Source organism: Nyctereutes procyonoides, unplaced genomic scaffold (assembly GCF_905146905.1).
Source record: "Nyctereutes procyonoides isolate TBG_1078 unplaced genomic scaffold, NYPRO_anot_genome, whole genome shotgun sequence".
Classification (NCBI taxonomy): domain Eukaryota; kingdom Metazoa; phylum Chordata; class Mammalia; order Carnivora; family Canidae; genus Nyctereutes; species Nyctereutes procyonoides.
This window is the reverse complement of record NW_026575044.1, coordinates 26,375,220-26,391,322: the sequence shown is the minus strand read 5'-3', so window position 1 is coordinate 26,391,322 and position 16,103 is coordinate 26,375,220. Positions and strand designations below refer to the sequence as shown.

Sequence of the window (16,103 nt, the reverse complement as noted above, 5' to 3'; positions counted from 1 at the left end):
GCATTCGGATGGGTGATTGACCCACCTCTCACCTGTAAACTCCCTACTCCTTAAACCTGTTCCTTCCTTCCAGTCCTCATCTGGTTTAGACCATCTCTCTTGGCCTAGTCATTTAAGCTGGAAGCATGCATATAATTTTTGACTCCTCCCTCAATGCTCACACCTGCATGCAATCACCAAGTGTTTATGTGCTCCTTTCAGTTCAGCCCTCTTTCCTATCTTCTCATCGACAATGCCTTGGTCCTCGTCTTAACTCTCATTTATGGGAGAGAGAGAGTGAAAAAGAGAGAGCGCAGGCCAGGAGGAGGACCAGAGGGAGAGGAAGAAGCAGACCCCCCATTGAGCAGGGAGCCTAATGTGGGGCTCAATCACAGGACCCTAGGATCAGGACCTGAGCCGAAGGCAAACACTTAACCAACTGAGTCACTCAGATACCTCCATTTCAATAACTTCTAATAGATCTCATATCTTTGAGGTTCTTATTAGCAATCCAACCAAAAAAAAAAAAAATCAGGATTTTTTTTTTTAAACAGCTCTAGTGGCTCTCCATTATCTATACCATAAAGTTAAGACCTTACACGGCACTTAGACTTTGGTTATCCAGTCTCTACAACCAGTCTTTGACCTCTACAACCACTCCTACATGTTACATTCCATCAGCACCAAACCACTGTCACTACCTGAAAGGTGCTATCTTCTTTCACATGTGCTTCTATGCTTGAGAGCCCTCTTCCACGGGGTGCCCACTGGGCTCTTAGCCATCTAGTTGAAGCATCTTCTCTAAAGCCTCCTTTGATTCCTCTCACATGTTTCCCTTACATCTTGCACATACCAGGGATACAGGGCTTATCTCACTGTATATGCAATAAGTGCTCCCTCTTCCTGATCCATGTGTTCCCCAGAGGAGAGCCCATGCCTGCACTCACCTTTATTACCTCCCAGTGCTTGGAGCAGAATAAACATTCAGTAAATGTTTTATGAACTAGGGAATGAATGAATAGGATGAAAAAAGAAAACACTCTAATCTATAGAGACAGCTATTTCCCCTATATCCAGAAATTATTAAAAGGGTCATGATGAAGGAACATATTTGACAATATAGACCACTCTATATAAAGACTGAAGAAAGGATGGTGCATTAATATAGAAAGGAAAATTTCACAGAGAACTTACATGTGGACCATTTCCTTCTGAGGATCTAACTCTAAAGGATGTACAACATTCAGAGGATGATTCTTGATAAATTGATAAAGATATTTATTCAACCACCTATTAAAATACCCCTTATATTAAGTGGATCTTTCTCTATCTTTATGAATAAATTTGCTAACAAGGTCAAATAAACTAAGTTACTGACTCAGCAGATTAGTGACTAGATATAATTGAAGAAGAGTCAACTGTTTGGGGTGAGATTTTAGAAGTGAGATTTCTAATTGTACCCCAATTGTAGGCCAGCTGGTTCTGCTTAGGCTTGGTCAGACTCTACTGGCAGGAAGAGCTAATACCTCCTTTAGATAATAGTTGCTTTGATCCCATAATATCTCTTGACTAGACCGCTTTATCCTGAAAAAATATTTTGGGGAAGATATTTTTTCACATCTCACTTTCTTATGCCTAACACAGTGTGCCTGGTACATCAGAGGTACCGATAAATATTGATGGAGTGAGTATAGCTGCTAATTACATTAGAACATCTATTTAAAAGTAACTGCATCCTGCTAAGCCTGAAAAAGTGAATTAATCAAAAAACTCAAGTTTAATCAATTTATTTGCTAGCTGTTATGACTCAGGACTATCCATTTTAGTGCTAGTATATCCTTTCCAAAATAGCTATTTTGTTTTGATGTCATTAATGTTCTGTCTGGGACTTGACAAGAACTAGAAGTGCTCTTGAAATGCATTGTCAGTTTGGAATCAGACAATGTCTTCATCCTTGAGGAAAGGCTGTCTTCCTACTTGCTCTTGTAAGAAAATGAGCATGTAGTTAATCTAGGAGCTCCACCAGCCCTCACTGGGCATTCAAAGACAAAAGAATACTGGAACTGATCCTATTTGACATTGTTTGAGCCAGAACAAGATCTGTCTAATCTGATTTTAGAAGAATTTAAACAAACTCAAAGGAAGTCTTCATATCCAAGGATTGATGTTTGGGATCATATGGTTTGAGTTCAAAATAATGATAAAGCAGGGACATAAAACAGATAGAATAATGATACATGATAAAATAATCTTAAATTGTTTTTTCTTTTTTTTCAATTTCTGTTTATAATGTGAAATAGAATCTATCCACTGACTGATATTTACAAGAACTGGACCTGAAACTAGATACATATTTTTTGTCTAATATGATAGTACAGTGGAATTACATCCTGTATATGTTGAACCAAGTGTACTCAGTCAGAGGCATAATCCAAGAGGCAAAGGTTGAGGAAGTGAAAATGACAATTTGAGTAGTGTTTGTAATCCTCCCCAACATCCAACTCAGGTGTGGGTTTCCATGTGAGCATGACAAGGGCCACGGATGTGTATTTATCTTGAGTCATTCCTGACTCTCATGTGCCTTTTCTAGTATGAACAACACACTGCATCAAGTATGATTTTATAGTATAAGGATTTGTGTTTCCTGGTAACATGGCTCACCACTATAAGCCCAGTACTTCTTATGGCATTCCATTGAAGCTAAATGAGCACTTTGATTGTTGGTACTATGAGGGTTGATATGGTATTTATAAAGTGGCATCTTCCAAAAGGCCTTCTGAAGGTAATTTTGGTCTCACAGGGTTTTCATCTTAAGAAGTGGCTTGGGCTGAGCCTGTTTGGAAAAATCTAACTCTAAATTTTGAGAATAAAACTGGGCTAAATTTTGAAGACAGATGAATTCACGAGACTGAAGGATCAATATTTTGCACTTGATGAAGTGGGGTTGTTTGTGTAAAGCTGAGTTTGTTTGGTAGGCTAAGTTTGAGTCCATCGTAATGAAACTATTCCTTAGGGTAGTGATTCTCAACACAGGATGATCCCTGCTGCCTACCCCACTCCCTCTTCCAAGAGACATTTGGCAGTGTCTGGAGGTATTTTTAGTTGGCACAACTGAGGAGGAGATACTATTGGCCTATACTGGGTAGAGGCCAGGAATGCTGCTAAACACCCTACAGTGCAGAGGACAGCCCTCCCACAACCGAGTTATCCAACCCCAAATAGCCATGGTTTTAAGGCCAAGAAATCCTGCTCTAGAGTGAATCTGAGTGAACAGCTTAGCATGAACTGGCCCAACACCAAAGGCAAAGTCTAAACAATTTTCAAAGTGGTGAGCTTTTTCTCTTGGGACCTTTTTCACATTTATGTGATTAAACCACAAGTTTAAAGTTGATGGTGTTAGTTATTAGCTCTGAACTGGGGAGGTCCCTGGAATGTACATGATTTGGAGCAACTATTATAGAATTGGCTGGCCCAGCCCTTGGTTTCATAAACCTGCCAGAAAGCCAAGTCCTGGCAGAGTCATCAAGACACCCTCACAGATTGAAATCAATTGAAGCCACCCAAAGACTTATTAAGTTCAGATCTTTCTACCAGCAATTTATCTCTACAAAGAAAAGTTACATGACAGGAGATTCCAATTGGACACTCTGGACTCCGTTGTCAGGGACATGGATGAAAGGAGACCTGGAACATTCATGCATGCTGTATTTTGTATTTGTTTTTTTAGGAATGATTATATACCTTTCCTTTATAGCATAAGTCACCCACCTCACAGTGTAATATCCTGATTGGTAGCCTCAGTTTTTCAGTTATTCCTGTTGGGGTTCAGATCCCAGATCTGCTTGTTGGTGAGCTGGGAAGGAGATGGGCATGCTCAGAGGGTGTCTCAGGGCAGCCAGTGAAGGCACAGCTCACAGAGGTGTGGACGAGGTCATGGGACCATCTGGTGGAGAAGCCTCCAGAGACTAGGAGCAGTAGGAGACCATTAACACTGCTCCCACTTCCAGGCCTGGAGGAACTCGGTCAGTTCCTGGGACACGGTGAGAGCTGTCCCCTCAAGAAGGAGCACACAGGACAGAAACGGTGGCCTGACAACCTCTGCTGAACTGAGGCCCCACGTGCAGAGAGTAGAGGCATAAATGCTCCAGCGTCTCCTTCCTCTTGCTCATGCCTCTACCTCCCTGTGAAAGTGAGAAGCAGCCAGCTTCCCAGGGCACAGAGCAGAACAGAGAGTGGGTCTGGAGGAGCAGCCATGAGCACCCAGCCCACTGTGTAGCCCTGGACCAGTTGCTTAACCTCGCTGGACATGTGTCCTCGTTTCTCACGCTAATCTTCATACTGCTGGTGTGAGGACTACACAGAGTGATGTGCATGTGGTTTCTGGGAAGCGCCAGTGTGGAGAAGGCACTTGGTACCTAGTACGCAGGGCCTGACATCTAAGGAGATTTTCTTTTCTTTCTTTTTTTTTTTTTTAAGATTTTATTTATTTACTCATGAGAGAGACAGAGAGAGAAGCAGAGACACAGGCAGAGGGAGAAGCAGGCGCCATGCAGGGAGCCCGACATGGGACTTGATCCTGGGTCTCCAGGATTAGGCCCTGGGCTGAAGGCGGTGCTAAACTGCTGAGCCCCCGGGCTCCCCTAAGGAGATTTCAAGACCAGATGAGGAGTTGGTGCTGGGCTTTTGGAGGGACAAAGAGAAGTACGTGCTGTGAGCTGTCATCTGCCCTGGCTGAATTCCTCAGGGCCTGCTCGCTCTTGTCTCTCTCCCACTTTTGTGATCTGCATGAAGAAGTCCCGGCATCTAACCTGGCACCCTGTTATATTCTCCCAACAAAAGCAGTGGAGTGTTCCCTCTTTCCCTGTGGTTCTCATGTCGGTGGGTTCCCGTCCTGCTCCCACGCCCAGCCTCTCTCTCCTGTAACGTCTGTTGTCTTTGGGTAAAGGATTCCCTTCAGTGGCCATGTTGGGGCTACAGGTCCATCCCCAGGATGGCGACAACCGGGTTCCTTGTCACTTCTTTCTGAATATACCATGGACCTCTTTCTTTCAATGATTTCTTTCACATTACACAAATTATCCACTCCTATATCCCTTTATGCAGTTTAATTGCGATTTTTTTTCCTCCTTTCCGCACTCCAACCTTAAATTTTAGTTTAAAGCCCTTTAAATCAGGTCAGCGCAGGTTCTGGCCAAATACATTTTTCTGGCATTTGCTAAGTGCATTCTGGCAATACCAGGATCCCATCAGTTCGCTCGCTTGGGATGTGGGCCAGGAGGATGGGTCCCAGTTTGGGGTGCCTTTTATGTTGCCAGGCATTTCTTGCCATGTCCTCCCTCCCCTTCCATACTCGTGCTGTGGGGAGGACTACCTGGCCCCTGGCCCAGGAACTTCTCGCAACGCCTCTCCTCTTTGGCCCAGCCCCAGAGATGCGGCAGATCTTCACGTCCTTTCTCTGTCCAAGGTGATGAGAGGACATGACTGGTGATGGAAAAGTCGGGAGGGAGGAGCGCCCTGGCACCTCTTGACTTGCAAGGTTAGTTTATTACAGTCACTTCTGACCTTGCCTCAAAGGCAGGGCTCAGGGTCCTTACAGGCACATGCTTAGGAAGGCGTACCCTGCCCCTTCCTGCCCAGCACCATGACCTGGGCCTCCCCTGTTCCTTCCTGGCCTTGCTTTCTGGGGGCAGTATGACAGGCATCTGCCTAGAGGGGTTGTGTGGATTTGGTAGACCATTCACGTGAGGTGTGCTTAGTTGCAGTGCTCGGGAGATAGCACCCCACGCTCCCCTCAAAGCTGACACACTACCTTCCCCAGAGGCTCTCTGGGGTGTGGACCAGCTTCCCATTGGCACCATGATTTGATTCATCATTGTCTGTTGAGCTCCAGTGTCTGGCATTTGCCTCTACCTCTTCAGTCTCTGTCTGCAAACTTTGCTTCTTGGGCTCTCTGCTCTACACTACTGAAGAGCTTCATCCATAGCTCCAGACACGTGGCAGCTATCCCAGTGGGAAGTGTTGTTTGCCTGTCTCTACCTACAGCAGCCATCACTGCCCTTAGCATGACATCCCAAGTCCTTGCACCCATTGCCAAAGCCCAAACACCAGGGAACTTTCATTCCTCTGGCATGCCCTGTGCTCTCCTGTCTCTGCACACACTCTTCCCTCTGCCCAGAACATTCTTGTGTCCACTCTTCTACCTTTTAACTCACTTTCTTCCTGGAGACCCTGCTTAAATGTCATTTTGGCATAGTAACTAATGTGGGGGGGGGGGCAAAGTCCCTAGCCATGCCCTCGAACCCCACCCCCAGGGCACCATGCTTTTGCTTTTAGAACACTGCCATGTGTATAGATCTGTATAGATCTGTTTAATTGCATCTGGGTGAGCCAAGGGGCTGGGATTTCCATGTTCATTGGTGGTGAGGTTCCCCCACCTTTGCTATGCAGAGGCCATGGCCAGGCATGTTGGTTCTCTTTGCTCCTCTGTAATCCCTACGATGACAAGCCCTGGGTCTGTCTCTTGTGCCACTCATGTATCACTGTGTCTTTCACCACCAACACCATTGTTGGGCCAGAGAAATGCTCATTAAATACAGGGATTGGCTATAGTGGGAAGTTGTGAACAGTTTCCACTCTATGATGCTGATAAATGCCTTTGTTCTCTTTGGGTTGCTCCTGAAGGCTAGTATGATATGGTTCCTCCTGCTCCTGTGTACTCCCTGAGGGTAGATGATACTTTCTCCCCTGTCTGCCCCAAGTGGGGCAGCCTGGCATGGGGCAGTGATACAAGGAGTGGGGGTGTGGGTGTGGGTATGTGTGGAGTGGGTGTTGACAAGAGATGTCTTGATGAAAGAGAACAGGAAAGGGGGGGTAGAAATATTCTGGAGTTCAGGGTACAGTCTCAGAGGGCTTTCTGCGTGCAGCAAAGACGCTGCACAGATGCTGGCCCAGTACATGAGAGGAAGGTGAGGTCTCAGCTTTTAGGGACCTTTTGCCCCATTTATATGTTTGATTAATGCAGCTGCAGAAGGGCTCTGCCATGGGTCCCAGCTGCTCCTTCCAGGGACCCCTCCCCCCACCCCACCACATCACTTGTTATCCAGTGCCCTCTTTTGGGTGCCCAGCCACATATCACTGTGATCCCCACTGATGGGTTTTTATGTCCTGTTTCCCTAGCCAAAGACTGAGCCCTCTGAAAGCTGATATGCTATGTCAGTGACAAGTATGCTGCCTGGCATGTGCAGTACCAGTGTTATCGGGAAGCAGCCATGTGTGTTTGCGCTTACAGTCACTCTCTATCTTTGATGGCTTCGCTTGACTAGAATTTGCGTGAATATTATTTGTTCATCATTAAGACCACCTTACATGCTGCAGATTTGCCATCAGGGATGTGATGCTGAGTCTGCATGGTGGTCAGGAGGCAGTTTTGGAGATGTCTGCCTCTCCAGCAGCAATGACAAAGAGCAACCACCCAGTAGTCGGATCACACATAGAAATATCTCCACAAAGTGAGGGCCCTAGCATTTGAGGATGAAATCGTTTAGGGTTTCAGCCACAAGAATGTGTGGCTCTCTAGCATGTGCATGGCCATCACCATACCTGTCCAGACCACCAGGGCTAATCAGGGGCCAGCGTCATTGCTTCCGTGGAAGGAAACATGGTGGAGTGCACGTGGGCTGAAGTCATACTGCCACCAAATCATGGGTCTTTCCTACTTTGTATGCCCACTGTCCTGGGGATGGAGAGTAGACACAGGCTCATGGCAGCCCACTGCACCCCTCTCCCTGTCAGTGATAAAGCCACATGGAGGCACCCTAGCCAGTTTTCACCATATGCTCACCAATTAAAACTCAAATGTGTGCCACATGCTAGACTGTTGGAAACACATTTTCGTTTTGATGTGGCTATTCTGAAATAAATGTGTGTAAGGACATATGCCTTCTGTCAACCAAAGGATGACAGTGCTGTTGGTAACGTGGTGCTTGTGCCATGCTCGTAAACCAAAGGATGTTTGTATCTCCTTGCTAAATGTTTTATTATCAGATGAAAAAGAAATCACCATAAAAATTCCTTTAATACCAAAGGGGATTTTTCTCAAGGATGTATTGTTCTTTCACTGTACTCAGCTCTGTCTCTGCTTTTGAGGAAAAGTGTCTGACAAGCCCATTCTTAGGTATGTGGGTTCATGATTGTATGTCCTTTGGTTTCCTCCTGCTACTGCCAGACAGCACATCTCTGCCTGGAAACTTTGTCCTCATATCACCAGTTCTTGGGGGACCCCCAGCAGGGGTCTTTGCTGGACACAGGGTCTTTGCTGCCCCAGCCTACCTTCCTCTAGTCTCCCAAGGCAGCAGGTTCCTCTATCAGGCTAGAAGATATACAACCTATCATGAAGTCATGGGCAGGCAGAAGGGAGAGGCTCTCTGACCGCTACACCCCATTCCTATCCAAAGGGCATGAGAGACTCTCCTGGAGGAATTATTCTGTCCTTTGGTGGTTGGAACTTACCCAAGGACATAAGGAGAGGCTGACATGTCACCTCCTTCGATTCCCTCTTTCTCAGAGGAAAGCAGCCTGAGAGTAGATGAGGGTCGGGGATACTGGACCCAATAATTCCAGGCAGAACAGCTTCTGGCTGGGAAGCCGAGGGAAGCTGAGGGTAGCTGAGCTCCCTGCCCAGTGAGGCCTGAACTTTCCTCTCCCATAGTAATGGCACTGCCGTCCCTGCTGGCCTGTTCTGTATATTCCCTTGCTAGCTGTCCCCACTCACCTGAGCCAGCAGGTTGCCTCCACAGAGGGAGCTCCCTGGTCCAGTTGTTCTCCTGAGGTCTGGGCAGATCTCTTATAGCCCCTGCCCCATGCAGATGCTGCTGGAATTCTGTATTTGAGTACCCTATGCCTAGGGCTTGAGCACACACTTTTGGGACTCAAAAATGTGATTTTGCCCAGCCCTGAGGATCACACTCTCAGGAGTGACCTGTCTCCCTTTAGCCTTCACACAAGACATTTGGCTCAGAACTTTCTGTATCCTCAATCATTTTGCTACCCATATACAGTGCACAGCTGAGAATTTTGCTCAGTAAAACCATGCAAAGCCATCCTATGCAATTTCCCTAGGGGATGGATGTCACACTTGGGAGTGTGAGCATTTTACCTTGCTACAAGCATCAAATCTCCAGCCTCGATAGGTTTACAAATAGTTCTATGCCCATGAGTGATTCTCCTGAACAACTCTCAAAATTATGGACTAATCAAATTATAAGCAAACCTAATTTAAGCAAAGGGCAACAGTCCTCATTGGTTTAGCTCCTGATAAAACTTAGCGATGCTACTGGTACATAACAAATTACCACAAACTGTGATTCAAAATAGACCCATTTATCGCCTCACAGATTCCATGGGTCAGAAGTTCAGCATGATTCAACTGGATTCTCAGCCCTGGGTACCAGGAGGCCACCCTCAAGGCTGTGACTGGCCTGTCTCTTACCCGGAGGCCCTGGGAAGAATCCACCTCAGGTTCATTTAGGTTGTTGGCAGAAGTCAGTTTCTTGTGCTCACAGGCTCAAAGTCCCTGTTCTGTGTTTTATGTTGGCCAGGAATTGCTCTCAGCTTCTAGAGGCCACTCGCATTCCTTGTCTGTCACATGACCCCTCTATCTTTAAAGCCACATGCTTCTAATCTCTCTTTCTTTTTTGCTGCCAATCAGGAAACACTGTGCTTTTAAAAAGTCTCACCGGGTTGTTTCAGGCCCCCCTAGATAATCTCCACATCTTAGAGTCAAGTGATTTGAGACTGTTCCAGCAGCTGCACGATCCCTTCCCAGTGCCTAGATGAGTGTTCAACTGAATAACCAGGGGATGGGAATCCTGGGGCCATCTTTAGGATTCTGCGCACAACAAACAGCAAAGGGATGTCAACCTCATGTCTACTTTCACACCTCACTTGACATTCCCAAGAAATTCCTGTTGTGATGATAATTTCCATTGTTGTCTCCACCAGCGAGTGCTGGGGATCCTGAACCTGGACCGGAGGCGGAGGTGGGGCAGGGTACGGATGAGGCCAGCCCGGAAGTAGCCCCTGCCCACGTGGGAGCAGAGAGTGAAGTGGAGCGAGCACTGGAGCAAGAGCCAGAAGAGCGGGCCTCCCTCAGTGAGAAAGAGAGGCAGAGCGAGGAGGTGAACGAGAAGGACAACTGCTCTGCCTCCAGCATCTCGTCCTCCAGCAGCACGTTAGAGAGGGAGGAGAAGGAGGACAAGCTCTCCAGGGACAGGGGAACTGGTAATACAGCCCCTTTTCTCAGTAAATAAATTCCAGGGAAACCTGGGCAGGGGACTTGGTTTGCTGGCCACTGAGGTCACTGCTGGCTCAGCTTGCTCACTGGGCTGTGTCACCTGGAGTCTGCAGGTTAGAGATGTGGCCACACTATAGGCAGCCCCTCAGCTTCCTGCCCCATGGGGAGGTGGCCTCCACACCCACTGCCATATTATTGTAGCTTCACTTCTATAGGTGGGAAAAGGCAATAATGAGGGCAGGAAAGGACTTCGCCTAAGGAATAAGTCCCAAAGGAGAAATGCCTCATTCCCTTCTAATTGCTCATTAATAGTAAATGTAGTTTTTTTTTCTTACTTATATTTAGAGATATGTTGCTATCGGCTCCCTCGAAAGTTTCTTCAGTGAAATGTGCTAAGGTATTATGATGGACATTTCAAACCAGAGCAAATTGGTTAAAATGAATTGAAAGGGTACTTCCAAAAAAAAAAAAAATGACAGCTCACAGTGTGCTGAAGTCAGTTTGATGTGCTTGAGTGGAATATACATAATTTAAGTACCTTTCTACAATATGCTCAGGGCCATGCTTTTGTTATAAAGCATTTGCTTTTCTTTATGAAATCAGATCCTTTTGGCATTATAGCTGATACTCAGTTCATATGTGTAATGGTAACTTTATGATGAGAGACCAAATGGAATGTTAATCCTCACTGGGGACTCAGGGAGGGTGCCACAGAGGGTTATAGGAATTATAAAGGATTTATATAATCACTTGAATTATGGTTCATATGCAACACCATAGGCTTGGTTTTCCTACCCATGACTTGTGTGCTGTTGAGAGGATAGCCACCTCTCTCAACTAACACATTTCACCAGTGGAGGCATGTCTTACTAGCCAGTCTTCATTAAGCTACAGAGTGATACACACTCAAGGAGCCTATGCTTTGGGCCCAAAGTGCATCATGAAGGCTTCACAAGGGCCTGCCAGCCAGTGACATAACCCATGCATGGCTTGTTAGCTCATAGATTAAGAATACATGATCTCTGAAACATGGATGTGTGAATGAAATGAATGATTTCATTCATTTTGAATGAATGATTGGAGCCATAATGCCTGCCATGAGACCTATCAATCAATGGCTGAGTCTTAGTTGATATTTGAGTTTTCACCAGCTGTATTATTTTTATTCTTTATATTGCTAGTCACTATGATGCACTGAAAAAATACTGAAAGATATTATTAGTTTATATCTTAGTAGTTATTGCATTGAAAATCTTGTGTCTGGTTGAAGATGTATGTGCTAGAAGGTATTGTAAGTATCGGTATTTACTTATTACATGTATCTCTCGAAGTCAGATGGCAGTTAGTCTCCCAAATTCTACTTCTTAGTATTCACATTTGATGTGATTTATGGTCACAGTACAGGGGGTCAGGTCGGGTAAGTCTTCTTGATCAGTTTGGTCTTAAATCATGTTTTATTATAAATAGCTGTAGGAATTATTCGTCATCACTAGGTTTAGCAAGCCTAAAACATATCAACAAGTGGGGTTAGTGCAAAGAAGCCAAGGAACAGAACTTTCTTGGATCAGATTGTCCAATATTTTTCCAAATAAGGGCAACTTTCCAAAAATGGAGACTGTACTCTCAGTGAAGAACCATTGACTTTCTACCAAAAGCTGGTGGTGTCCAAGAGTATTAACTCAGGAATTAGGGCTTTGCAGTGATTTTTTTTTCCTGTTTCAGTCTGGTGCTATTAAGAGATGTTATCATGTTTATTTGTTGCAACTTCTTAGAAAATCCCACTGCTCCCAGGCACCATCACCAGCTGTGGAGTCAGGGCAGCTCTGTCATCATAGCTGTTGCCTTTCATGACTCTAATGATTGTATCCATTACTCAGAAATGAATTTGTAGGGATTGAAAGAGTCTCAACCTATTCTGGTTGTACGGCTTTCTTTTTGTTTCATGTGTTCTGCTCTATGGCATTAGTGTGAGAGGTTTTATTGTAGTATTTGTTACACTTTGCGGTAATTACTGGTATAACTATTACCTCCACTTGAATGTCAGCTTTGTGAGGATGGGGATATCTGTCTTTTTCATTATGAGTCCTCACTTCCTACCTGTAGGACTGGAGCATAGTAGAGGCTCACAAAACCACTAATGAATTATTGAATGAAGAGTCATCTGGTTAAGATGGAGCAGGTCTATTGTTCCAAGTTCCTTCCTCTTACAACTGAAATAGAAACACTCTGGGTATAACAGAACAATCATAGGAGGTCCCTGGAAACTGGAAAGAAGAAGGCCGACTGTCTAAGATCTTTGGACTTCAGTGACATGGCAGCAAAGCTCTGACTAAATCTTATTCCTATAGCCAAAGAATTGGGAAAATAAAATGATTGCATAACAGAACAGAAAGTCTTTTTGGCTTTTAATACATGCCCTACCCTAGACCAGCACTAATGAAAAATCAGCTGCTGACCTACCCCTTCCCCACCTAGTAGCTTCAGTGGGACCAAAGAGGAGGTGATCTTCTATAACCTCGACTCCATGGAGACAGGGGTGACACCATTCCTCTCCCCTTCCTCCAAGTCCCTGGTGTCAGTGGGCCTCAGGAGGGAGCCAGTCTTCTATCTCCTGCCAAAAAGAAGCTGATAGTGCTCTCTCATTTCCTTGCTGGGGTAGTTTTGGCCTAATGGAGAACTGATATTCTATCCCCTATAGGACAGAAGGAAGTGGCATCCCAGTTCTTCTATTGAGGTACCGTCAGTGGGGTCTCGTAAAGATCTGACCCTTTGCCTTTACCCAGCAGGAAAGAGACTTAGGAAGGCAGTGGAAGAGGACTAACCAGTATTCTATTGCCCCTACCCTCCTTCTCTGATACCAGTTGGGCCAAGCAAGGAGTTCAGCCTCCACCCCACTCCACATAAAAAAGGTAAAATGATGTCATCGAGGGTGGAATTAGTCTGCAATCTATTCTCCCCATCCCAGAATCAGTAGGGACCAATGGAAGCTGAGCCTTCACTTCCACTTGGAGGCAATGTGAGTAAGTGTTCCACTTTCACTCGGAAGATACCAGTGGGTCAAGGGACTGCTGCACCCCCACCCTGCCCATCTGCAGTGAGGGTAGTCAGCCTTCTTGCTGTGGTGGTGACAGTAGGACCCAGTAGAGAGCTGAATATTTACTTCCATCAAGACCTGTACACCACATCTAAACAGGGTGAGTGCCTACTGAAAGAGAATAATACACATGATCCAAAGTCTAGCAGACAATCTCCAAAATATCCAGGATACACTCTAAAATCACTCATTCTATCAAGATCTGGGGCAATCACAACTTGGATGGGAAAAGACAAACCACAGATGCCAACACTGAGATGAGCCAGATGTTGGAATTATCTGACTAGGATTTTAAAGCAGCCATCATGATGATGCTTCAGTGAACAATTAGAAACATTCAGGAAATACATGACAGAAATGAAATATCTTGGAAAGAAATAGAAGCTATTAAAAAAAAGAACCAAAGAGAAATTACAGAATTGAAAAATACAATGGCCAAAATAAAATATTTGTTGGGCTCTGTAGTAGAGTGGAGACAACAAAGGAAATAACCTGTGCAGTTGAAAGCAGAGCAGTAGAAGTAACCAAGTCTGAATTGGGGAAAAGTAGATTGAAAGAATGAACAGAGCCTCAGGGACCTGTGAAACTGTATCAGTAGAACTAACATTTAATCAGAATCTGAGAAGGAGAGGAGAAAGCCTGCAGGGCTGGAAAAATATTTGAAGAAATAATAACTGAAAATTTCTCAAATTTGGGAAAAGGCATAAACCTCCAGATTTAAGAAGCTAAGCAAATACTAATGGGGATGAATCCAAAGAAATTCACACCAAAGAAGATGAAAAACTATAGATGAAAAATTAAGTCTTCAAAGGGAGTAAGAAGAAACAGTGTATCATCTATAGAGGAATGCTGATTCAAATATTTCATCTGAGACATGGAGGTGAGTGGGAAGGGGCACAGCATTTGTCAAGTGCTCAAAGACTAGAATTATCTACCCTGAATGCTGGATCCAACAAAAGTAGCCTTTTTTTTTTCTTCTCCAAAAAGTAGCCTTTAAGGATGAAGAGAAAATAAAGACACTCTCAATTCAAGGAAAACTAAGAGAATTTGCCACTAGTAGACCACTCTTAAAACAATGACTAGAGGACATTCTCTGAACAGAAAGGAAATGATGACAGAAGGCGGCTCAAAATTTCAGAAAGAAATAGAAAAATGGAGTGGGAAAAATAGTAAATAAAAAAGACACTCTTTTGCCTCACAAGTTTCTTAATCATAGGTGATGGTGGAAGCAAAAATTATAACCTATGATGTAGCATTCAATGTATGTAGAGGAAATACTTGAGACCATTCTATTTTTAAAGTAGGGAGGGTAAAAAAAAAAGGGCAAAAGGATCTAAATGGAAGTAAGAATTCTATGCTTCAAAATAGTAAAACATCAGTATCAGCACACAGAGAACTTAGTGTTCATATTGTAATCCCCAGAGCAACTGCTAAGAAAATTATATAAAGCTGTGTAACTCAAAAACAGTAAAAATCAAATTGAAATTCTAAAAAATGTTCAAGTAATCCAGTTGAGGTCAAAAAAGGAGAAAGAGTAAAACAAAGGAAATGAACAAAAAATAAAGAGGCAGATTGAAACCCTAACATAATAATTATTTTTTTAAGTAGTCTTTACCCCTAATATGGGGCTCGAACCCACAACCTCAAGATCAGGAGTCACATGCTCTCCTGACTGAGCCAGCCAGGTACCCAAGAATGACTTTATTTTAAAAGAGGGAGGTTCGCAGAATGGATAAAAATATAACCTAACTAGGGATCCCTGGGTGGCGCAGCAGTTTGGCGCCTGCTTTAGACCCGGGATTGAATCCCACGTCGGGCTCCCGGTGCATGGAGCCTGCTTCTCCCTCTGCCTGTGTCTCTGCCTCTCTCTCTCTCTCTCTCTGACTATCATAAATAAAAAAAAAATTAAAAATATAACCTAACTATATGCCATGTATACAAAACTCTTTTTTCAACATAATGACATAGGCAGATGGAAAGTGAAAAGTCAGGAAAAGATAATACCATGCTAACACTAATCAGAGAAATGCAGGAGAGGCTATATTAATATCAGATAAAGTAGACTTCAGAGCAAAGGAAATTACTAGAGACAAAGAAGCAAAACTACATAATGATACAGGAAGACCTAAGTGAGTAAAGAGAGTAAGGGAGACAACCAGCATTTAAAAGATCACCTAATTGTGTCCTCCTCTTTGTTGACAAAAAAAAGAAAATTGCAACATTTCCCAGGAAATGGAGGAGGAGAGAAGCAGTCTCTTGAGAGAGACTCAGCCACTTACCCGCTGCAGCCCCCTGATCTCAAAGCGGTCTTCCTATTTATGGGCCTGTCTGGCCAGTTGTAGGGACTGCAGATACCCAGATTTTCCCTGTCCTGTCCTCACTTGCCGTCTCCTCCCGCTTCAATGGCGGTTGTCCCCTAAGCGGACTTGGTGAAAGCTGCCAAGGGTCTAAGAGCTCCTTGTTCTGGTATTGGGCCTTTAGTGAGGTGGGGCCACTACTGAACAGAGGGCAAAGCTGCACTGGAAGAAGAGTGCCGGGGGGCCCTTGTGGCTTCCCAGTGATGCCTCCTCTGAGATCAAGGCAGGGTCACGTGGGAGAGACCAGTGTCCCTCCCAGTAGGTTTGACTGGGCTGAATGGTTCCTTTGGTTGAACAAAGGCTGCTGATGCTCACGTCCGTGACCGAGGTCCCTGCCGTCCCCCGGCGCAGGTGCCCACAGAGGTCCTGGGTATTGGAGGGA

At 44.7% G+C, this 16,103-nt stretch overlaps 1 protein-coding gene across 15 annotated transcripts in view; it reads left to right on the top strand.

Moving 5' to 3' along the window:
• FHOD3 (formin homology 2 domain containing 3) overlaps window positions 1-16,103 on the top strand; it is a 463,903-nt gene that overhangs the window by 387,020 nt on the left and 60,780 nt on the right. For 14 of the 15 annotated variants that reach the window (XM_055324588.1, XM_055324589.1, XM_055324587.1 and 11 more), the window contains one exon: window positions 9,979-10,257. The exons of the other annotated variant lie outside the window; for it this stretch is intronic. In XM_055324588.1, the coding sequence (XP_055180563.1) occupies window positions 9,979-10,257 (279 nt within the window). The remainder of the gene's footprint in view (window positions 1-9,978; window positions 10,258-16,103) is intronic. 15 annotated transcript variants of the gene reach the window in all.